Raw genomic sequence first — 24,961 nt, 5'->3', positions numbered from 1 at the left:
GACCTAGGTGGAACAGCAGCTACATGCCCTAGCTTCTCCTGTCTACAGACCTGGTTTTCTTTCCTGGTAACAGGATGAAATGAGTTTGGGTATTTAGTATGCCAGTGGGCATTTGCACATCACATAATTCAGGCACAGTTGGCAGTCCTTACCCAGGAAAAGCCAAGGGCTGGAATATAATAGGGGCTTGCATGTCACTGGGTTGGCAGTGCTGGGGGTGGTCTGGGAAGTATGCACTTTGTCTGACTCTAGACAGTGCTATGGCGCTGGGCTCAGGTTCCGATATCAGTAAGGAGCATTTCAGGACCTAGTTATGCTGTTAGTCAATCAATCCACAGACCCCACGCTCCTGGACAGAGCTGAGCAAATAGTGACCAAAAAGTGTTCTATGAACATTCAGTGGAACCCAAGAGCAAACTTTGGTGTGACAATGGGTGTGATGTAATGCACATCTCTTAAACTCTAGTAGAGCAACTGCTTGCAAAAAACAAATTTGAACCCCAAAGTATGAATATTTCCCAAGAGACAATTCCAAATAGTATATTCAATTGTAAAATTTAAAATCCAACATTTGCACCATCTTTGGACAGTCACGTGGTATTGTTTCTCTCTTCTGATTGGATGTAATTAATCAACAGAAGGCAAACTACCAATCCAACAATCAATCAATCTTACCATTCGAAATTGGGGCTGTGTAAGCTGGTTTCTCAAGTCATTTACCTGAGTTCTAGCTATGTAAATCACGTGAGTTAGATGTCTCAGTAAAAGTTGTGTATTCGATTGTAATATTCACCGTTCAAATAACCTGCAGACTAAGAGTTATTTGCTGAAGAAATTAGTGAATGATTTTGAATAACAAATACACTTGAGAATGTTGTGAACTGACCACTGACAATTCGTAAAAAGGGGAAATTAATCAGACAAATTCGCTGTTGCGATTTGCTCAGCTCGGCTCCTGGATAATTACTGCAGTTGATGTGGCCTGCAAGCAAGGGCTTCAGTGGCACTAGCCTCAGCATCCTCCAGCGAAAAGAGCTTCAGCTAATGAATTCCCCCTCAGATTACATTTCTCAAGGCAACTCTGGTCCGCCTGATCAGCAGCTGGTTATTTTATGGAAGAGTAATGTTGGACTTTGTCAGAAATCCACATGAAAGGGCCACACCCCTATTTTGAGTACCTTGGCTTTTCTCAGAAGCTGCTGGAACTCATGCTGTGGCAGAAGGCCATGGTTCTTGACAAAGGCTGGGACCTCAGGAGGACGCTGGGTTTCATAATAAACAGTGCCGTGGATCTCCATGTACTTGTTAAGGATGGCCAGGAACTTTTCTTTGCCCTGGGGGAGGAAAGCGAAGAAAATCAGCTGCATGTGAACCCCAAAAGAGATGTATTTGATACTCAAATGCCAAAATAAAGGGGCATTTCCTTAGTCTGATCTCACCATCCTAGCGCCTTTAAGGGTACGTCTCCACTTCAGTGTTTAAGCCCAGGGTTCAAACTCAGGCTCAAGCCTAACTCTCTTTTTGTATTCACACAAATCATGACCCAAGGTCCCAGGATCCACAGGGCTGGAGGGTCCGAGCCTGAGTCAAGCCGGAACCCAGGGTTCCAGCTCTATTGCTTTGCAGTGCAGACACAACCCTGCTGCATTTGTGCTCTGGAAGTCTGCCAAAAATATCCCACAATCCCATGGGCTGACTTTCTTTGTCCTCCAGACAATCAAGTTTGGTGGACAGTCAAGTTTTCCTACACTGACCCATGAACAAAGGGCTAGAGTGGCAACATTTTGGGAGGGCGTTAGGAAGTCTGGAATATGGCTGGTTGGACTTGGGTCTGCGTACTGCAGTGTGGATGCTGGAGCCCTGAGCTTGGGCCCAGGTTAGAAGATTCTTAACCTAGGGATGACCCTCAGTGTCGACGCTCAAGCCCTGGGTTCTCTAACCCAGGGTCTGCTGACTTGAGTTCCGCTTACCCTGGATTTACACTGCAGTGTAGACATACACTAAACGACCTCCTCTCTAGCAGCAAGGGAGTCTTTATGTACCGGAACACACTGTTAGTCTGTATCGGCAAAAACAACGCAGAGTCCTTGTGGCACCTTAGAGACTAGCAAATTTATTTGGGCATAAGCTTTTGTGGGCTAAAACCACTTCATCAGATGCATGGAGTGAAAAAAAACAGTACATGGGCTATAATATATATTCTGCTTACTGTTTTTTTTCACTCCATGCATCTGATGAAATGGTTTTAGCCCACGAAAGCTTATGCCCAAATAAATTTGCTAGTCTCTAAGGTGCCACAAGGATTCCTCATTGTTTTTACTGTTATTCAGTGGAACTCAATCTGCAGGGCAGGAAATCCCCCTACAGGGAAGGCAGACTTTTAGGACTCCTGGACTATAAACCAATTTCACACTCGTATAATCCCACTGAATGATGTGGAGCTGCTCCTCTTTGACATGGGTATGTCTAAGAGCAAAATCAGTTCCCTGAATCAGAGGCGACATACCTGGGTATTGGATATAGTCAGCCCCACAAAGAGAGTCTGCGTAAGGAATGTCATACACGAACAGACCAATGGTCTGTCCAGGCCAATACCCTGGCCCTGACATTAAACAGTGGAAGTCACAAAGCCTCTATAATGCAACCTCAGGTTACAATACTGTATCAGTGGCAAGTAGTGGAGAGAGTGTATGTTCCTGACCTCATCCAATGATCAGTTTATACACTGAAGCATGGAGATTGAGATCCCTTGTAATTTGCATCCCACCTTGTGCAAAAGCAAGTGCAATTATTCATATAAACATCTAATCCTCTGCAAAAAATCCTAAATTATTTGCCTTAATAAACTACCACAACAGTGAGTTCCACAGGTTAAATGTGTTTATTTAAAAAAAAAAAAGCATAGTTGCGTCTGTATACAGACAATTCATCTTTCTTCCCAAGACCCTCTTCTTGTCCCCTGTAGAATGGCAAACAGACATAAATCGATTGGATGGATAGTCATGTAGAAATAAAGGTGTTATCCATGTGAAATGCGTCACTGATCAGAAAGCTCAACTAGTTCTTTCTCCTTCGCTGAAGTTATTTCAGCAAGACAAAGCAGACAGGCACTTTCTGTTACTGTTGTGCCCTATGACCCAAGCAACCAGCCACTCCAGCTGCAGAATGGCATCAGTTTTCCATCTACATACATTCATGGCAAAAATGAAAAACTTCAGCATGGTTTTTTTTTTAGAAGACTGGGGGGATGGTATGAGGCTGATTAATCCTAGAGCTCTTTTGATGTTACCCTTTAAGGATTGCATATAGCTGTTAAGGACTTCATTATCGCTTTATCAAACTAATAGCCCTGCAGATCAATACAGCACCATACAAGAATTCCAAGCATGGATTTCACTGAGATTATCTTCCCTGCTAGCAACAACAAAAGAGAAACAGCTTTCCCTTTGAATTTAGCTGTGATCAGCACTACACTCATCTCTCTCTCCTCTACTTATTTCCCTCTCCAGGCTCTTTACAAGCCCTGGGAGGAAAAACAACTTCTCAGCAGCATTAAAAGAAGACAATAAGCCACAATCTACCTGATTGGAGGGCAGAGGCGAAGGCGGCTGTGAAGGGCTGACGAATGTGGAAAGCAGGCCACACAATGCTGCTGTTCCAATCCACAGAACCGCAGACACGCTCTGCTGATTAACCCACCTGACCTGGGGGCTCGGGGATTTAATGGAAAAGAGGCCATTTATTCACCCACACTGTCAGAAGCAGCCTCATGGCTGTCAGTTGTATTCAGCTGAAAAGGCAGCTACGTGGGGCACAGGAATGTGTTCTTTCCCCGGCCACAGTCTAATCCCACAGACATAGACTTTTACTGAGAGAGAAGCCTGAGCCTCTGAGTTTGGATGCCAAATCTCCCAAGAGGGGTTGGCTAGGGGCTTCGGCCCAGGCCCATCTCCCTTTCTATCCATCTGGCACTCATCTGTGTCTCTGCTTTACACCACACTTTGCCTTATCTCTCTCCCTCCCAGGCCCCCATTGTTGCCAGCTGGCACACTGGTTGGGACCCTCCTTGGTGGGGCTTGGACTCCAGACTGAACCTGTGGCTGGAGAAAGGCCAAATCCTTTCTTCCCTTATTGTGCTCTCCCTGCTGTCCTTGATGCAGGTTTCCCACCACCCCCAATCTCCTCCACGATGCTGCTGCAGAATGGCCAGCAAGTGGTGCTGTTAAGTAACACAGAGCCCAGCTCACCACCCACTGACACCCACCCCTGTCTGAGAGCGGACAGCAACCTCCCCTTCAAAGCTCCAACCCTCTGGTAACTCAGGGAATGACAGAGGATGTGTGGGATTCAGTCTCTCCTCCTTCTGTCCCTATTGGTCCTGAGGCAGTTTCCCTTTCTCTCTGCGTATCTCTCTCTCTCTCTGGCTATGGACTTCTCTCCAGGGCCGGATTAACCTTTTGTGGGCCTAGTGCCAAACATATTTGTAGGCCCCCATGGAGGCAATGGAGCATGGCAACAGGGAGGTCAGTCTCCAGAGTGAGGGGCCAACCGGGGGCAATGGGGCAGGGCAGGGGCCTCCCCACTCCACCCAGCCCAGTGCAAGGGCACTATTTACAAACGGCAGTTTCCAGATGCACAGTGCCTCACCCAGTCCTGTGCTGCCAGCATGCCCCTTGCCCTTGGGGGCGGGCCCATGCCATGCCACACAGCCCCGCCACCCAACACCCAATAGGAGCACCCACAGGAAAAAAATGTGTGCTGAGCACCCACCGGCAGCCCCACCTATCAGCTCCTCCCCCTCACCCCCAGGGCTGCCTGTGTGCCGCTGATCAGCTGTTCAGCAGGGGGCAGGAGGCGCTGGGGCGGGAGGGGGAGGAGCAGGGGCAGGAAGAGGTGGAGCGAGGGTGGGGGGCGCTTGGGGGAGGGTGTGGAATGGGGCAGGAGGAGGTGGGACGGAGGTGGAGTGTGGGCGGGAAGAGGTGGGGCCTTGGGGGAAAGGATGGAGTGGGGGCAGGGCCTGGTGCTGAACAGGGGTCAAGCACCCCTGGGGAAATCTGGAAGTTGGCACCTCTGCAACACCCCCGCAAGTCCCTATGGCCAGAGCCCCCCCAGACCCATTATGCCCAGTGCCCCCGCAGACTCCCCCCACAAATGCACAGCACCCTGCACAACACAACCCCTGCCCAGCACCCCGCTGCCCACAGCCCCACCACAACTGCCCAGCACCCCGCACAGAACCCCCACTCCCTAGTGCCCCAACACACAGAGATCTTTCCTGCCCCCTCACAGCCCAGCACCCCCTCGACCCCCCAGAGACCCAGTCCCCCACGCCCTGCCTCCCGACCACACTCACCGGCCCTGCTGGGAGGTGACTATATCTGCCGAGCTGAGCCGTTAGCATAGATAGGGCTGGTCCCGGGGTGGGGAATCGCTCCAGCCCCTTGGGAGTGACGTGATCAGTCAGGCCAGGGACTGCCCTGGCCGGGTTCCCTCAGGACCCACTTGCCTAGAGGGGCCCAGCCAAGCTCCCCACACAGTCCCCCACAATTGGCTGAGACTGGCCAGGCTTCTGCAACAGTCTCAGGAAGTTCAGCTCCAGGGAGACAGGTGGGGCCCCACAGGCGGTGGGAAGCAGAGACTGCCCGGAGCCGGAGGTGCACTGGGGTCTGGCCAGGGGGCAGAGAGGAGGCAGCGGGTGGGGCCACGGGGCAGAGAGGAGCCCTCAGCCAGCCAGCAGGTTGGCTGAGAGGAGCAAGTGATGGGCGGGGGGAGTGAGCTGGCAGGGTCTCGGGGCTCAGTGCAAGCGGAGCAGTCCGGGGCCCCTTCTGAGCATGAGCCCAGCTCCCTGGCACCACTGGCATCATTGTAAACCCATTCTCCAACTCTCCATCCTAGATACTTCCCCCATCTTTCATTCAGTAGATTCCCCCATTCTTCATCCTCCGTTCTGGCCCCACTAGCCCTGTGTGTGGCATGAAGGATGCGTGCAGCTCAGCAGCCATTGTCCTTTAGTTCCAATTCCAAAGATATTGAGGCAAAACTCTCTGATATGAAGTCAGGGCATGTTATTCCCCAGGTAAACCAGTGGGGCCCAAAGGGAACCCTCCACATTCTATGGACTTCTGCCTCTCTCCTTGGGAGCAGGTCTCAGTGTTGCAGACAGATGGGAAAACGTTGGCTCTCTATCCATGCATTGCAGAACTCTTCCCATGCTGTAAGGGCTAAACTGCATTCCCAGCTCAATACGCTACCTGCTCTCTGCTGGCAAGTTTATCATTCTCACAAAGCACAGATCAATTGTACGTCAGGTATTTAGAATCCTCATGCAATGTGAATGATCCTTGCAATGTGAACAATGAGCAACACAAAACGGCATATTTACTAACATTGGAATAGCTGGGGCTGAGGTGTGATAAACAACAGAAGCCTAATAAGGAAGGAGCTGTATGTGTGAGTGCTATGTTTTATAAAGAACACTGTCTTTTTGTATGTAGCCAAATGGGACAGCACGCTTCAGTTGACAGGCTGACTGAATGAGGAGCAAGTTTCTAATCCAAGCTCTGGTAACCTTGGGCAAGTCAGTTCCTCTCAGAGTGACTCAGTTTTCCCATGTGTAAACGGGGGATAATATTCACCCTCCTTTGTAAAGCACCTTGAGATTAATAGAAAAGGTTATCTAAGGATTAGTAGCTGTAGTGTTCATGAAAGGGAGAGTCTGATAGCATTTGCAAAAGCCAGCTGTAGTGTAGACAGCTGTTGGGCATGTTCTCCCTACAATAGTTCCTGGACTCTAACACCCCATGCTGTCCTGGCTGGGGTCTCTAGGAGCAGAGTGCTAATCACACAAGGTGCTCTGCTGAGACCATCAAACTTGTTTTGACCTAATCAGAACTGGAACGCACATGGCCTGAAGTAAAGGACTAATGTACTATACCGTTGCACCAGAAAGCCTCTTCCATTGTGCTATTGTTTACAGAGCACCAACAATGCACTCAGCTCTCTATAATACATAAAATAATGGGCCAGATGCACATTGACACCAGCTGAGGATCTAGCCCAACATCCATCCCTGCCCCATAGAGCTTATACTTGAACAGAGAGAAGCCAGGATGCCCTGGAGAATCCAGGGACAGCTAGTACTTAGCAACTATGAGCCAATTCCTGCTTGCCTTTGTGAGCCCACTTCAGCAAAGCATTCAAGCATGTAGCTAAGCCCCTTGCCATTCAGCAAACGACTTGAGCATGTTCTTAGCATTAGGCACGAATGTAAGTGCTCTGTTGAGAAGGAAGGGACAGCTGAACCGGGGCCACTAGCTGTCTCACTGTCTGCAATACTCCTATGACTAAAGTAAAGAGGATTTGGTCCTACTTGACAGGAGAGAGCCCACTCCATGTCTGGCTAGCACAAGAATGTTCTGAAGATTTTTGGTTATTAAAAAAATCTCTTAGTGTATGTTTTAAAGCTTCTACAAAATACCCCTTGAGATTTACTACATTGTACGGCCCCTCTCCTGTGCACTTTTACATTAAACGTCAGAGCAGAGTTTAAAAACAAAGACACATGGAGAGTGGGGTTATTCCAGAATTTGGGAATCAGAGGCATCTGAGAAAAGCAATTTTCACATTGAAATCTAGTGATAACAGAGGGCAGGTCTACACTACCACTTACCTGGATCTAACTTACATCGCTCAGAGGTGTGAAAAAGACCGACCCCCCCGAAGTGATGCAAGTTACAGTGACCCAAGCGCTGTTTACACTGGCGCTAGGTTGGCGGGAGATGCTCTCCTGCCAACATAGCTCCTGCCTCTCGCGGAGGTGGAGTAATCATGCCAACAGGAGAGTGCTCTCCCGGCGGCATACAGTGTCTTCAGCAGACGAGCTACAGCAGCGTAACTGGCTGCTGTGCCAGTGTAACGCTTCTAGTGTACACTTGCCCTGAGTCTCAAAATGTTTTGAGTTCAGGTTTGGATGAAATAAGCATGCAGATGCTTATCTGCAGCTTAATCCAAATGATCTGAACTGCTTTGGCTGACAAAACTGAGCGGGAAATTGGATGTATATGGGCTGTTTTCCTTATTAGTGCTTCTGCTCCTGGTGCTAGATGGAAGCTGGAAGTTCAGAGGAACAAGAATGAGGAAGGGCGGGAAGTTAATCAAATGTTTCTGAACTTCAAAAAGATTCTATTTGAGAGATTGTATTTGATCCTGGGCTTATCAGCAGTACTTGGCTTGTCTGCTACAACTCAAGAGCAATATGTTGCTCTTATATTGCATTGTTCATCTCTAGGCCTCAGGGGCACTTTACAAGGGAGGGCCTCATTAGCCTTGTGTTATAGATGGGGGAACGAGGCACACAAAGGGGGCCTGGCTTGTCCAAGGTCACACAGAATGTTTAATGTCAAATCCTGGTATCCTGAGTCCCACACATCTCCAGCTCCTTGGACCACACGAACTCTACCCTATCTACCCAGTGCTAGAGTGTACAACACTTACCCAGGCTGGTGAGTATGACAGGCAGCTGTCACCTTGGCCAACACACTGGGAATTGAACCAGGGGCCTCTTGAACTGCTGCTAAAGCGCCAGAGTTAGCAGCTTGTAACAACTCCTATCTTCTGTGGATCAGCACAGAGGGGGACTTGTCACACATAACCACTGGGTTACCTGAGCACTTGCTAATAGGAGGTTTCAGAGTAACAGCCGTGTTAGTCTGTATTAGCAAAAAGAAAAGGCGTACTTGTGGCACCTTAGAGACTAACCAATTTATTTGAGCATAAGCTTTCGTGAGCTGCTACAGCTCACTTCATCGGATGCATACTGTGGAAACTGCAGAAGACATTATATACACGTGTATATAATGTCTTCTGCAGTTTCCACAGTATGCATCCGATGAAGTGAGCTGTAGCTCACGAAAGCTCATGCTCAAATAAATTGGTTAGTCTCTAAGGTGCCACAAGTACGCCTTTTCTTTTTGCTAATAGGAGTATGCCCACTGGGTCTGATTTTCATTCACACTAAGACAGGTTTCAGAGTAGCAGCAGTGTTAGTCTATATTCGTAAAAAGAAAAGGAGTACTTGTGGCACCTTAGAGACTAACAAATTTATTTGAGCGTGAGCTACAGCTCACTTCATCGGATGCATTCAGTGGAAAATACAGTGTATCGAAAGCTTATGCTCAAATAAATTTGTTAGTCTCTAAGGTGCCAAAAGTACTCCTTTTCTATTCACACTAAGGCCTCTCTTCATGCTCTGGTCACATAAAATGAGCACACTTTACCTACACACCCATATTAAACTCCTTTACGCTGCCAGAGCCTTAGTGTAAATGAGAATCGGTCCCATTGACTTAAACCCACCACACAGGCCCTACTGGTCTGATTCTCCATTGACGCACAATATGTTGTCACTTAGAGCGGTGGGTGTAAAAGCTTACCAAACCACAACAGGAGCCCTTTACACCCATTTTGCATAGGTGTCAGGAACTACACAAGGTGCAGGACAGTGAAAATTCAGGAGGCAGGTATTTCTACCACGAGATATCGCAGCTACCCAATCCTGACTGGTAACTAGGGGTGGTGGACAAAGCAACTGGTCCTGATCCTCTTCACAGACTGGGGGTTCTGGAATTCAGAGTTTAGATCCAGGCCCCTACTTCCTGGGAAGCAGGTGCTATTCCATGGACCTTTTACGGCAGCTGGTTCCTGACAGCGAAAGAGTTTTAATAACATTTATTTAAAAATCCGTAAGAAGCAAGGAGGAGAGAGACAATGAGAAATCAATGTAGCCCACAGAGCGAGGCAAGTGTTGGAATCACTCATTGCGAGGGAGGGTGTTAGTAGCCATGAATATTTCTGTGCCAAAAAAAAAAGAAATTAAGTCAAAAAGCTGTTATTTACAAAGGGGGAAAAGGGAGCGGGGGGTGGGGTGGAAGCCTAGCCATCAGCAAAAGTTCTTCTTACTGTGAGACTGTGTGACAAAAAGCGTGTGCTGGATAACTTATAAATACATGTAATTGTTGCAGGGATTTCTATACCTGGGCTGCAATTGTGTGTTTTGAAAGGAGGGTTTGTTGCAGAGATATGCTGCTTTATGGAACACAGACTGCAGCATTCAGAGCAGGCTGCGAGAACAGATTCAGAGGGACTGGTAATAGAAAGGGTGGGAATGGGGAAGAAGAGAACCCAGCACAGTATCAGGCCATAAACACCCACTGTTAGCAATCCGCATTTAACCTACAGACGATGAAAGCTCAATCGCAGACATACAGTTTCTATTGATAATTTATATTTAGTCTGAAATGCACCGTTAAATAAAGGAATAGATTAGCGCAATACAGTACCTGCAACTGGAACATCCCAGGGAGGTGCATGGAAGAAAAAAATCAAGAGAGGGTGATAATTAGCTCCTGCTTACGGATAATGGAAGCAAAAGCATTGAGCATGCTCCAGATAAAAGAAGGTGGAGCTCAGGCCGCCCCCAATAACCAGTGACACTGCTAGCTACACAAGAGAGGGTAGTGCTGTTTTCTTTTAAGAGGGTGTGCCTAATGAGTGGGGTTATAGCGGTGCTATTTGTCTCCCTAGCAGTGAAGTGGTGTTGGAACAGGAAGTCAGTTGTCTGTCTCAGGGACGGAGTAGTGGAAAAGAGTTTTGCACCTACAGGCCACAGACTCAAATCTGACCCATGTCTGTGGTGACTAAAAGTTGCTTCCAGCTGATGACAAGAGGCAGTATGGTTGAGTGGCTAGTGCCCTGGACTTGTACTTAGGAAACCTTAATTCTATTCCTGCCTGAGCCCGACCTGTTACGTGACCTTGCACAAGTAACTTCCCCTCTCTCTTTTCTCCTCCGTCTGTCTTGTCCAGTTAGATTGCAAGCTCTTTGGGGCTGGGACTGGCTCTGACTCTGTGCCCTGCCTGGGGCCTCTGCATGTGACTACAATACAAATACTGACAAGAAAGATATGCCACCACTAGATGCTGTCAGCTCAGCTCCTAAACAGCGAGTGTCCAGACCTTAACTGGTCCGGTGGTTGGAAGCTGAGTTGCTTCGTAAAATGCCTGGGATGCCCATTCTGTTTCGATTTGGCTCACTCACTTCCATAGTGTTATACTGGATCAGACCAGTGGGTCCATCTAGTGCCTAAAAAGTGTCAGCTGTCTCAAAAGAAGGTGCAAGAAACCCCTCAGTGTAGGTGGCCAGGGGATAAGCTGCCCACACAGGAAGTTTCAGACATAGGGTGCTCTCCCAAGGGAAGTGGTGGAAGCTCCATTGCTGGGACACTTGAAAGTGGACTGGACAAATCACTAGGGAATATAATCCAGGAAATAATCCTACATGAGCCAGTGGGAGGGATTAATTAAATGGCCAATTAGGTCTTTTCACTGATTTCTAGGAGTCTATGCACATTAGCCCAGATTCTGATCCCTTTGAAGCCAGTGGCAAAACTTCCATTGACTCCAGGGATTATCCTTTGGCTATTTGTTTGTTACAGTGGACTGATCGTGTCAGTACAGGCACCCACCTTCCAGATGCTGGCTTCCTTCCCGTACACCACTGCCATGTTGCTTGCTTTGTTAGACTTAATGAACTGCCGCTCAGTCTCGTTGAGCTCCTCGGACACAAAGCCCATGAAGGAGTTGTCGGGAGTGTGAGCTACAGAAACCAAGGGGAAAAGATACACGGGTTTGGCTCTTGCCAGTGCACTGAAGGGGTCTTCCATTATCTGTCCTCCCAAAGCCTCAGCAACATGCAGCCTTTCCCCATTGAGGTCATTTATACTGAAGAATGGGATGGTTACCAGAGTCCACCAATGAGATGAAAACATTTCCGGGTCCTAGCCACGTAGCTGGGAGTTTAACTATTGAGTTGAGCCCTGGTGTCACAGGGGCACTGGGGATCACTGGGCTGAAATTTATACTGTTTCTCCATGACTGTCACAGGTAAATCCTAGGCTAGATCCAGGATTCCCCTTTGCCTCCTTTACCTTCCTATCTGGTAACAGTCCAGCTGCGTCTGTGTCCCCAATCCCCACTTCCCAGCTGAGCACCTTAACTGTGCACTAAGACCTCAGTGCTTCCCTCTCCGTGGAGAGACAGGGAGCGGGGGTGGAGGAGCTGCCTTCAGATGTGCTCCACAGGAGAATGTGGGTCAGGACTGATTAGTGCAAGGACGTATTTGGAGGTGTTTGGAACCAGTCGAAGGTGCAGGCCATGAGGCTTGGATTATTCTGTGGCACTCATGCATTCTGAATCAAGAAAAGAGAGTCAGAAAGGTTCCTTGCATTGAAAAAAAGAAGAAAGGGGGAAAAAGCAAATAGGAGCTATTAAAGTATATGAGCTGTGAACCGCCTGCAGGTCTCTTTAAAATATAAGTTGCTTCTTAGGCTGCCAGATAGATTATATCCAGCCAGGGGGAAAAAATATTTGAGTCACAAAGTGTGTGATCGGTCACCAGGCTTACGGCCGACAAGTAAGACTCTTTTCCACTTGGCAGATTATTGGATAAATCTGAAGCACCAGCCTCAGGCCCTTCTCTAAAATCCCACCTGGCCTTCTCCAGAGAGGTGACTCTCCCTCTGAAAATAAAATTCTGTGTTTGAAAAATATGCCCCTTGCGTTTCACCTCCCTGCCCAACTCTCTTTGCTCCTTGTCTCCAAAGGCCTTTTTTTTCACTCTCTTCGCCTACTTGGATCAAGGCTGAGCTCTCCTGCATGCAAGAGGCACAACTGGGCAGCTGATTTCAAATCTTCCTTTCCCCTGGCATAACCCTGGTAAATCCCACCTGTGGCATGATGGGCCTTGCTGGCATGGTGGGCTCAGTATGGGGCTGAGCATGGGGCCTGTTTGCACCTCCCTTCAAGAGTGAGGTCTGAAGCCCACCTAGTATGAGGGCAGGATGTTCTTGTGGTTAAAGCCTAGCCTAGGGCTCTAGAGATTTGGGTTCCACTCCTGGCTCTGCCGCTGGTTCCTGGGGTGAGTTGCTTCGCTGGACACACAATAGCAGAGTTCAAGGTAGACATCCTGCAGTAAAAAAACTTAAGGACCAGACTTCAAAGAGAAACTGCTGAGCTTCAGTTCATTTGTAAATTTGACACTGTCAGCTCAGGATTAAACAAAGACTGTGACTGGCTCGCCAACTGCAAAAGCAGTTTCTCCTCCCTTGGTGTTCACACCTCAACTGCTAGAAGAGGGCCTCATGCTCCCTGATTGAACTAAACTAGTTATCCCTAGCCTGATTCTTGCTTGCATATTTATACCTGCCTCTGGAAATTTCCTCTACATGCATCCGACGAAGTGGGTATTCACCCACAAAAGCTTATGCTCCAATACGTCTGTTAGTCTATAAGTCTATATAGTCTGCCGCAGGACTCTTTGCCGCTTTTACAGATCCAGACTAACACGGCTACCCCTCTGATACTTCATATCTCGGTGCCTCAGTTCCCCCTCTGTAAAATGGGGATAATAATCCTCCCTTTGTTTAATAAAAGTGTGAGGCCTTCGGGGTAAGAATTGTCCACACTATGTGTGTGTACAGTGCCTAGCACAACAGGGCCCTGATCTCAGTAGAAGCCTCCAGGTGTGCAGCCTAGTGGACTGAGCACTGGACTGGGATTCAGGAGATGTTAGTTCTAGTCCCAATTCTGCTGCTGGGTGACCTTGGGCAACTCCTTTCTTGTGACTCAGTTTCCTCATTTATTAAATGGGGGATAATGCCACTGACCTCCTTTGTCAAACACTTTTAAGATCTATAGATGAAAAGCACTGGAAAAGAGCTAGGTACGAATTACTGGGCAGAGAAAGGAGTCCATGTCCCTGCCGTTGGGCTGATACAACTCCCCTTTCACATTAGCATGGGTCACCCAAACATGGCTCAGGTACAGAAGCTGCTTCAGCCTGCTGCTCTGTTTGCCATAATAGCAAATTCCTTCTTTCCAGCATTCTCTCCCCTTGCTTTTGTTTTCTAGCCATAAAATCCCCCGCTGCTGCAGGACGAATGATTGGTTTGCTCAGAAAGCTCCCTGCAGAATCCCCAGGACTGAAAAATGGCCATGGCCAAGCAAAGTCCTTCACTCCCAAAAACCTACGGGGGGAGGGGAATTGCTGGGGCAGATTGAGAACATAATTAGCAAAACAGTGGGAGTGGGACAGTAAAGTATTAAAGCTCATTAAAGTAACAGAGCCCATTAAGCAGGAGTTTCCTTGGAGCACATTGTCAAGGTTAGGGTCAGATGGAAGCAGCATGCATCCCATCCAGCACGCTTGGGAAAACAGCTTTGGGCTATGGAGCAACATGGTAATAAGCCTAGCATCTCTTTCGTGTCCCAGGCTTGGTATAGTGGGAAGGGGTGTTATTTTCTAGCTACATCCCACGTTAGGAGTCCTGTATATCTCCTGTAGGGCTCAGAGGTCTCTCAAACATCTCCCCTTACTTTAATCCTACCAGCCTCAAGGGCACTTGATATTGCAGCCTCCTTGGCTTTAGATGAGAAGGACAAGATGGGACTCCCTTAAGATCTTATCAATGTACAGCTCAGCTGGCCAGAGGGCACGTTGGTGGGCCATGTGAGATGCTCATCTCCCCTGCTTGCACAACATTTCCCAGCCCCTGCTGGCACAGGGGGTGGGAGGAAGCCATAGGCCAGGGGACTGAGATGCAAACCCCGGTATTGACTGCTCCTGAATAGCTGCTTACAAATGGAAACGGAAGGCCCATCCCAGCAGGTATATGGTGCTCATTGTGTGTGAAAATGCACTCTTTTCAAGTGAACTGGACACATGTCAGCCTCCAGCTTGTGGAAACAGGTAGAAGGAACAGGAGCAAATCTGAGTTTGTGGGCTCAGAGCAAATCAAGGTCTGTTTTCCTTCCACTGCGGTAGCTTTGGGGCGGCAGTGACATGGGCAGTGGACTGGCAGAGTAATTCAGATACATCTGAGAACTTATTTGTACCTTTCATGCATTGGCCTTGGCCTGCAATGGTAACCTAGGGATCAAGAAATAGAGCCAGGACAAAAAAAAAAAAAATAGGCAAATAGTAAAATTACCAAAGAATACAGTTTTGGTGGCACCAGAACACTATGCAAATTCGGGTTGCAGTTGTCTAATACTTTTGGCCCCAAACCCCCCTGAAAACAAAAATTCTGAAAATGTCAAAATGTTTCATTTTGAAAATGTTTGGAATTGAAATTCAAGGCATTTAATCCGACTGGCACACATTTTTTTCTTTGTTTTCGTTTTGGTGAAAAACAATCAGCTTCGATTTGAAACAAAGCACATTTTCCCCGGTTTGACCTCTGAACCACCAAATCGATTATTTGCTCAGCTCTATCACCCCGTCTGCACATACAAAACCAATAAAATAAAACCCCAGTAGAAACAATTACCAAACAAGGGATCACTTACGAAACATAGTCATGAACTGCTTGGGATTCAGGTTCCAGTACCCCCAGTTTGTCCGGTAGCCATGCAGAGTGGCATACTCCTCAAGGTTGTAGGCTGGCTCTGTCCCAAAGGTATCAATGACACGAACGCGACACCTGCCCAGGCAAGAAAGCAAAGGGCAATGGTTATATTCTGCTCCCATTCTGCAAATAAAGAGCATCAAGCCACAAGCTATAGGTTCGCCCTCTAGCATCAGCAGGCCAAGGAGAGAGTTAGTGCTGCTGAGGGCTTCAGCAGATGCTCATTTAGTGGAATGACTGCTTTGAGAGAGATCTGGGAGTCCTAGAATCCAGCCTGTGCAGGGACAGTCCCTCACATCAGTGCCCAATTACTGGTTTGAGCATCCTTGCAGCAAGTAGCATTATGTGCTCAAATGCATGCCCCATGGGATGATAGAGAGGCCAAGCCAGTGCTGCCCTGGAGTAGTGCTGTGTGTTTGAATACCAAGGACCAAAGGCTTTGCTGAAATGGAAAGAGTATGCACTGCCTTACCGCCTAAAAGCTAGAGGCCTGGGACAAGATGACAACATTGCAAATGCTGACAGCTGAGACAGATGTAGGGACTGTTAGTGCAAGTGCCAGTGGATTAATTACAATGGCTACAGCTGGGCGTGATGCAGATGATCACCGAATAAGTTTTGCCTAAGCAGCTTCACCAATACAGGCCAATGATGATCAGCAACCTCTGCTACTCCAGTCCTGGTCCCATACACTTCTGCCAATAGACTTTGATTGGCAATACCCCCCTATGCTCTGTTGTGGCATTTAGCAATACCCCTGAGCTAGGGACAGGCACCAGGAGGCATTGCACCTCACCTGGCAGGCAGCAGAAGCACCCCTGGAACTGCACCCCTTCAGAGCGTGCAGCTTATTCTCTCTAGTGCTCAGTCACCTTTTGGGAAGTCACAGTAGCCAGTGACTACTTGGAAGTATCTGGATGGCAGGATCACTGATAGGCCAATGAGAATGTGGCCTGATGATGTAATGTTTCCATCTTGAATGAGTGCCTTTGCTGTCTGAGTATATTGCCATGTGGACAGAGTGCTGTGAAAAACAACAAATGGGCATTATCCCTCTTACTCAAGGAGTTGGATTAGGCTTATTCACTAAAGCAGCTGTTTGTTCTTCAAATTTACTCCAGGGATAGCCTGTGGAACTCATTGCCACCAGATAGTAATGCGGCAAAGAGATTAAGAACATTTTTTAAAAAGATTCAGTATTTATATGAATAATAAGAATATTTGACAAAAATGTATAATGAGTAGAAACATGCTTCAGGACATAAACTAACCATTAATAGCCTGAGGCAGGAAGAAATGTCACCATAGGGATATTATTGAACAACTGTCTACCCAGACACCTCCTGCAGTATCTGGTGTCGGCCATTGTCAGAGACTGGATACCAGACTAGATGACTCTGGGTCTGGTCCGCTATTGTATTTCCTAGGTGTATAACTCAGTAACTATTGCTCTAAACACAACATGCTTAGGAACCTCTGGCATTAGGTATTGTCTGCAAAGGATAGCAGATTAGATCGATGCTCAGTCTGTCCTGGCCTGGCAGTTCCTTTGTCTCAGCAAATCTGGGTTTCGAACCCAGGTCTTGCCATTAGCAACGCGTAACGTTACCGTTAGGCCACAGAGAACTGGCATTGGGCATCAGCCTTAGGTCAAAAGGGGAAACTGGAAGCAAAGCACTGGTCCAATATTCAGCAGAAGGGGGCGGGGGGAAGTATCCTAAATGTCACCTCTGGAAAGGAAGAGATTCACTGCTCCCTGTTGCGCAGGCTTTTCACCCACCCAATGTTTGGGAAAACGTTATCTATCTCCAGGAGACATTGTAATGCTTTTCTGAATATTCCGGGAATGCGGAGGTAGGCATTACCCTGGCAAGAGGGAGGAAGAAAAAAGACTGTGGAAAGAGAGAGGAGAAAAAGCAAGTGGCGTGCACAAAGCAAATGCATTTATAATGAAAACAATAACACCGCCTGTCATCTTCCCCTCTAATAAAATTGTGTAGGATAGTGGAAGGAATGGGTGAAAATGTAATAAATAGCAGAACTATCAGTGTTAAATTAAATCACATACTTTGCAGGCTGCTGATGTACCACGGGGATGGTGACATTTGTCTCTCTCAATGGCAAAGAGGAAGGGAGGAAACAGGCTGGGGGCAGGGGGGTTATTCTTGCAAATACAAAGAGATCTCTCGGTCCTGTTGTGATGGTGGCAGATTCCACCTGCAGCGTGCAAATATACTATTTACACACACACACTCCTCCCCAAGGGTGTTTGCTTCCCCATTGCAGAGCCTTAAAATGAGTTCTGATCTCAAGACGGTAGCAGGTGAGGTTGAGCTCTCTCCTTCCCAGGCATATTCTGACAGCCGCTGGGAAGGTCTCTGGGCAATTTACCAGCTGTCAGAGCCATGCACATAAACAAGGCTGGAAACAAAAGGCTAAACTCCTCCTCCTTATGTGCTGGAGATTTATGAGGGGCTCGTTGGTAGGGGAAGGGAAGGGCTGCAAGGTCAGGGGAGTTTTGGCTGGTCTTGCTGCGATAAACAACAGACAGAGCAAAGAGGGAGGGAGGGAGAGAGAGAAAGAGAAGGGAGCTAAGTGAGACAATTGCTCAGTGCTGCGAACATTCCCCGTCTGGGAACTTGGGTTCAAATCGCAGATGGGGTCAGATTTATCTTAAAAGGTGTTTCATCCTAGTCTGTGTCTATGCCCTGTGTAAAACTACCACCAATTTAGGCACAGGACAGCCTCATTAGGTTGAAGGACCGGAAGAGATTAGGACTGGAATAGCATGGGGTGCTGCAAATCAGGACTAGCACTGGCAGAGTTGGACTGTACTGGAGCAGCATGGGACAGGGAGGGCTGGAGCAGTGCAGGGTGAGGTGCATTGGCAAAACTGTGTGATGAAGTTTGCAAAATCCCAGGCCACAGCATGCCTCCCTCTAGCCAGAACTATTTGCCCCTCATTTTCATTAGCGCTGGTGTCACTCGCTATTTAAAAGTAAAAAGAAAAGGAGTACTTGTGGCACCTTAGAGACTAACCAATTTATTTGAGCATGAGCTTTCGTGAGCTACAGCTCACTGTAGCTCACGAAAGCTCATGCTCAAATAAATTGGTTAGTCTCTAAGGTGCCACAAGTACTCCTTTTCTTTTTGCGAATACAGACTAACACGGCTGTTACTCTGAAACCTATTTAAAAGTAGAAGCAAAGAGGAAGAGAGTGATTTTTTTCTTACCTGTATTTCTTAAAGGAGAGCCCCATGTGTTGCTTCATTTGCTGGAGGCCATGGTAATCAGTGTAAATGAGGTCAAAGGGCAAAGGGACAGTCAAGGGACAATTGCCCCGTCCCGGAGGCACCCCTAAATTACTGAAAAGAATCAGGAAGGGTTGATCAGCCACACAATATAAGCCCTTTCACCAGCCCTAGCCCCATTTCCCTGCCATGGGATTTAAAGGCGCCATCAACTGGCTCCTTCCTGGAAGTCTTGAACTCCGCTTTAAAAATATGTTGTCACTGGGGCCTCGCCTGGCCTCTCCCCCATGATTCCTACTAGTCCATCTCCCCAGGTTGTTGCATGGGCAGAGCTGCCTCTTAGGATGTCTTCTGGGAAGCAGAAGCCTTGGATTTGCATTTACTGTGCGACAATGACACTGTTTCAGATGTCCAGAGAAGTAGGGCAGGGAGTCTGGTAAGCACTGGGGGTGTGGGTAGGGGAATAAGTTAGTGCCTGCTTATACATCCTACAAATCTCGTTCCTGGGGCAGGGAAAGGGAAAGCAAAGAGAAGTCTGATCTGTGTTACTGAAATCATCACAGGGGGCGAAACTGCCCCCTCTCCAGAGGCCTAAACCCAATTTCAGTCCCACTTTAACTCTAGTTTGGGGGCTTAAGAAGGCCTTACGTTGGTGCAATATGACCCTGCCATTCAGTAACTAGAGCTGGTCCGTCTGGTGCAAAATTGAGATGGGGGGGATGAAAAATTCATCCCAAATTGGGACAAAAAGCCAACATTCTGAATCTTTTCTTGAAATGAAATTCCCATTTTTTTTGTTTGTTTCTTTTGGGTCAATCAAAACATTTTGTTTAAATTTTGTACCTTTTTAATTTTTAAAAACTATAGAATCACATAAAGGAAAAGTCGTTTCAAACTGAAAAATCAAAACTTTTTGTTCCAAAAATGACAAATTAGGACATTTCACTCTTAAAAAAAAACAACCATTTTTTTCTAAACAAAATTTCATCTAAATCAGTAATGATTTTTTAAAAATATTCTGTTTTGTCAAACCAGCATATTCTGACGGAGAACTCATGACAAAAATTTTCTGACCAGTTCTGAACAGCCATACGGGAGGGTGACCTTTGTAGGCCAACATGGAGGGGCGCTGGACTATAGGCCATCTCTTCTCCCTCCTCTCCTCTTCTTTTGGTATGGCTTGTATGCTGGGGGCACTGGTGCCTCTGCTACCCCAGAGTTTGTGCCTGGCCCCTGTAGGGAGAAGGATCTTGGTGCAAGAATCCCAAACATGATCTGGCTTGCTTATATAAACCAATCAAAGAAGTAAGTTGGTCAGGTGTCATCCTGGAGCATTGGCTCTGACTGTGCAACACTTAGGCCATGTCTACCATATCCATGCTAGTGTAGTGCCATAGTGTAAACAGCGAAGGAAGGGTTTTTTCGATTGCTATAGCTAATCCACCTCCCCAGATGGTGGTATCTGGGTCAACGGAAACATTCTTCCATTGACCTAGCCACGTCTACACCAGAGGTTAGGTTGGCATAGTTATGCTGTTCACAGGTGTGAATTTGTCACACCCCTGAGCACTGCAGCTATGTCAAGCTAACTTTTAAGTGTAGACCTGAAATGTAGAATGAATTAATGAAGGACCACTCCAAAGCCAGCAAAAACAAGGATTTTCAATTTAAGGTGACTTAGCTGCACATAAATGCTTGCAACGGCTTTATTGCTCTTGTCACAAAGAATATAAGCGTTAGCTCGCTGTAGAACAGAAAGGGTCATCTGCGGATAGAATAGGCTCTAGTTTTATCACTTGTAATTTAGGTTCACTTCTATGGGCAATTTTCCACTAAGTGGCTGATCGGGGAGATGACAGGAATAGAAAGACTCTCGTCTCTGAGAGCCATCCCAAAAAGATACATAAATAAAGCAAGAAGGAGAGGCTCAGACACCAAATTTGGAGCATTATATTGGCCTGCAAGAGCTTTCCCAACACTCTGGTACATACCTGCCAATCTAGCATCACAGTCTATAATTATAGGCGCCGATTACGTGGGTGCTCTGGGGCTGGAGCACCCATGGGGAAAAATTAGTGGGTGCTCTGCACCCACCAGCAGCCAAGCTCCCCGCCCCGCCCGGCCTCACCTCCTCCTCTGCCTCCTCCCCTGAGCGCGCCACGTCTCTGCTCCTCCCTCCCTCCCAGCGTTTGCCGCCACCAAACAGCTGTAGCAAGCACTAGGAGGCAGTGGGGAAGAGCAGGAACGTAGTGCACTCAGGGAGGAGGTGGGGAAGAGGCGGAGCCGGGGCGGGGATTTGGGGAAGGAGTCCAATAGGGGAAGGGAGGGGGCAGACTCAGGGCAGGGACTTTGGGGAAGGGGTTGGAATGGGGGCGGGGCTGGGGGCAGGGTGGGTCGAGCACCCACCGGTGCCAGAAGAAGTTGGCGCCTATGGTACATAGGCTCAAAATTAAACTGGTAAGGGAGAGCCAACCCCCAAATCCTGCTACTCCATTCAAAGGCACTAAGATAAATGAAAAGCTTGGGGCTAATCTATAAGGGATGTCAGATGTTTCAGATATGTGTGCACACTTGATCTCTCCACTTATCTAACCTGTGTGATGGGAACTTAAATGATTGTTCAGATTAGTTACATTCCAATAACACTGAAAAGGAGGCATTGTCTGCTGGGTAACAGACTGCTCTCACTTATGTTGTTCGGAGACTAGCCCCCTGGACTAGGGCTTAAGAGACCTGTGTTCTAATCTTAGCTCTGCCACTGACCTGATGGATGATTTGGGGTAAGTCACTTCACCTCTCTCTGTCTTGTCTAATTAAACTGTATGCAATTTGCTGCAGGGACTGTCTCACATGTGCCTGGTACAATGGGGCCCTTCCCTCCACTGCAATGCTAGAAACTTGCCCCAGACAACATCCCGCTGGAGATAAGGGAACTACTTATGGAATAAAACACTGTTTAACACCAGGGCAGTACAATCTGGCCCTACCACAGGAGACTGAAAGTTAGGACTCCTGGCTTCCATTCTCAGCTCTGTCACTGGCTTCTTCAGTCTTTTAACCTCTTGTGTCTCCATTACCGCTAACTTAAAAAGGGGTATAATATGAACTATCGCTCTGAAGGGTGTGGTGAGGAGTAATTAAAGTCCATAAAGTTCTTTGAGATCCTTGGATGAAAAGTGTTCTCTAGAGCTGAGCTGAATTTAAAGGAAGATCCTCAGATGAAAAGCACAGTAAATGCTAAGTATGATTATTAGAATGAGCATTACTGCTATAGAAGTGCAAAGAATTATTATATTGCAACTGCTCTACATCTCTATCATTCTACATTAAAAAACCGATTGGCCTGTGACAAATGGAAATAATCAGAGCTATCATGGAGGAAAGACATAAAGGTTATCGGTATCAAAGAGCAGCCAGATAACATTTAATCTCCCTGTTTCCAGAATTGCAGCTATAATTCAGCACTGGCTTCAACAGACAGCTCCATGACCTACAATATACGGGCGCTGCATCCACTGAGGATGACATAAAGCACAATTGATAATTAAGTGTAAATAACACAAAATCATGCAGCTCTCTGGTAACAGAGAAAGAGTCACATTTCTAAATCAATATTTGAAAAGAAAAATACACGTTACGGGGCATATTGTGCTACACTTAATCAAACAGGTGAGCACATCCTGGCAGACGCTGTCGCACTGAAGTCACCACTTGGTCCCCCACATGAGTAAGGGTTGCAACTCTAGCTCTATACCAATTTTTAGCTGTCATATTGTCCAGTGGTTGCTCTTCTAAAAGACAGTACCTTCCTCTTTTGGGGCTTGGTTCTGCCCTGACCTTTATCTTATGCACTGACTTTGGTGGAGATATTTCTGATTGACATTGGTGTGCGTGAAGGCAAAATCAGGCCCTTTTCTCTCATCTATGGTGTAACGCACCCTTGTGCAGAGAGCCAAGACAAATGCTATGCACCACTTAAGTCCTCAAAATAGATTCATAGGTCTTTACAACTAGAAGAGATTATTAGATCATCTAGCCTGGCTTCCAGGGTTTGAGTGGGATTTAACTGCTGTTTAGTCCTCATTAAAGTTGATCAAAAAATCAACCCCCACCCCACAAAATGCAAACCCCAACCCCTTCCTCCCCCTCCCAAAACCCAACCATCATTTAGTTTCTAGCTGAAACTGAATTTGTTCATTTTTTTGTTGACGAAAAGAACCGCCCAACCCCCAGCCCCAAAGACTTTGTTTGGGTTAAACATTTAAACCCATTTGAAATGCCACTTCCATTAGAAGCGTCCATTTGAAACGGATCATTTTGACGTTTCTCCACATGCTGTTTTGACATTTGCAAACTGTTGGTTTCATTGGGGCGGGGGGGGTGAGTGCAGTTGAAACTATTTGCCAAATTCAGCCCGAGCTCATGAATTGTTTTGGTGCCCCCCCCAAAATGGATTTTAATTAACTGTTTGTCTAAAAATAACTGCCCAGCTCTAGTCCTCACAGTGGCCCTCTGCTCAGGAGTGAATTTTTAAGCACATCGATCTGGTAAAAAGGTGGGATATTTTCCTCAGTGCAGCTGATTTCCCGTTGGACATTACACCACAATAAAGCTCTCATCACAATACACATGAGATTGGGTGAAGGAAGATCAGGCACTAACTAGCCTCCATGACTGCTTGACAAGTACGACATCCTCTGCACAAGGCTCTGTTCTTAAATACTGTCCTCAAGACGATGTCCAGACACCATGGCTCCAAATGCTGCTGAATCATTAGCTGCCTCCTTGATAAGCACGTCTTTGCATGACACACAGTGGGCCAGATCCTCAGCTAGCGTAAATCAGCATAGCTCCACTGACTTCAATGGAGCTATGCTGATTTACATCAGCTGAGGGTCTGGTCCAGTTATTCTGCTTAAGATAAAAGCTTTTCATTAGACATCTGTGCCCATTTGTTTCTCACTGGAGCGGATATCCCCAAAGTTTAGGAGATAGCTCAGTTCATAAATCCATGGACTTTAAAGCCAGAAGGGACCATTAGATCATCTCATCTGACCTCCTGTATTTCACAGGACATTAAATTCCACCCAATTACCCTGGCATTGAGCCCAATAACTTGGCTTGGACTAAAGCATAATTTGTATTTGGCTAAAGCGTCTCTTCCAGTCTTGATCTGAACATCACTTCCCTTGGTCATTTATTCCAGTGGTTAATCACCCTCCTTGGTAAACATTGGTGCCTTATTTCTAACCTGATTTTGTCTGGCTTCTGCCTCCGTTGTTCTGCTAGAGTACAGAGCCTTCTAGTACCCAGGATTTTCTTCCCATGGAGGTACTTACACTGTAATTAAACTGTCTCTCAAACTTCTTTCTGATAAACTAAACAGATTGAGATTCTTAAGTTCCCTTCAGCTTGTGATCAGTTTTGTGGCTCTTTTCTGCACCCTCTCCAATTTTTCAACCTCCTTTTTAAAATGTGGACCCCCACAACTGGGCACAATATTCCAACGTTGGTCTCGCCAATGCCATACACAAAGGTAAACTCACTTCCCTGCTCCTACTCATTACTCCCCTGTTTATATATCCAAGAATCACCTTCGCCCTTTTTGCACCAGCATCACACTGGGAGCTCAGGATGAGTTACTTCTCCACTGTAGTTCCTAAATCCTGCCAGAGTCACTGCTTTCCAGGATACAGTCCCCCAGTCCGTAGGCATGGCCAGCATTCCTTGTTCCTAAATGTTTAAACTTGCATTTGGCTGTATTTAAAACACATTTTGTTTGAATGGGCCCAGCTTACTAAGTGCTGCAGCTTGCTCTGGATGACTCCCACTCCTCATCATTATTTAAGACTTCGCCAATGTGTGTGTTTATCTACAAGTTTTATGAGCACTAATTTTACATTTACTCCCAGCTGATTGGTGAAACTGTTGAATAGGGTTGGACCCCACGGAACCCTGCTAGAGACATGCCCCTTCAATGATGATTCCCCAGGGATGGTGGCTACCTTTTGAAGTTTGTCCATTGGCCAGTTCTTAGCCCATTTAATGGGTGCTTTATAGATACTGTATAGTGCTAATGTTCTAATCAGAATGTTGTGCAGTGCTAAATCAAACACTTATAAAAGTGTAAGAATTTAGTATTAGAGAATATAAAAGTCTATGCATCTACCTTTACCATCTAAACTTGTAATCTCATCAATTTGTACTCTCATCAAAGAATAAAAGGTTTGACAAGACCTATTTTCTATA

The 24,961-nt window shown here is 46.9% G+C and overlaps 1 protein-coding gene across 2 annotated transcripts in view; it reads right to left on the bottom strand.

The window, feature by feature from the left end:
• Positions 1–24,961, bottom strand: part of MGAT5B (alpha-1,6-mannosylglycoprotein 6-beta-N-acetylglucosaminyltransferase B) — a 172,470-nt gene that overhangs the window by 27,561 nt on the left and 119,948 nt on the right. The window contains exons 9-13 of one of the 2 annotated variants that reach the window (XM_077833803.1): positions 18,695–18,826; positions 15,402–15,535; positions 11,522–11,652; positions 10,338–10,343; positions 1,179–1,334 (exon numbers count right to left, since the gene is read on the bottom strand). In XM_077833803.1, the coding sequence (XP_077689929.1) occupies positions 1,179–1,334; positions 10,338–10,343; positions 11,522–11,652; positions 15,402–15,535; positions 18,695–18,826 (559 nt within the window). The remainder of the gene's footprint in view (positions 1–1,178; positions 1,335–10,337; positions 10,344–11,521; positions 11,653–15,401; positions 15,536–18,694; positions 18,827–24,961) is intronic. The other variant, XM_077833804.1, reaches the window with a different exon arrangement.

The sequence above is a fragment of the Eretmochelys imbricata genome, chromosome 14 (genome assembly GCF_965152235.1).
Source record: "Eretmochelys imbricata isolate rEreImb1 chromosome 14, rEreImb1.hap1, whole genome shotgun sequence".
Lineage (NCBI taxonomy): Eukaryota > Metazoa > Chordata > Testudines > Cheloniidae > Eretmochelys > Eretmochelys imbricata.
This window is presented reverse-complemented; position numbering and strand designations above follow the sequence as displayed.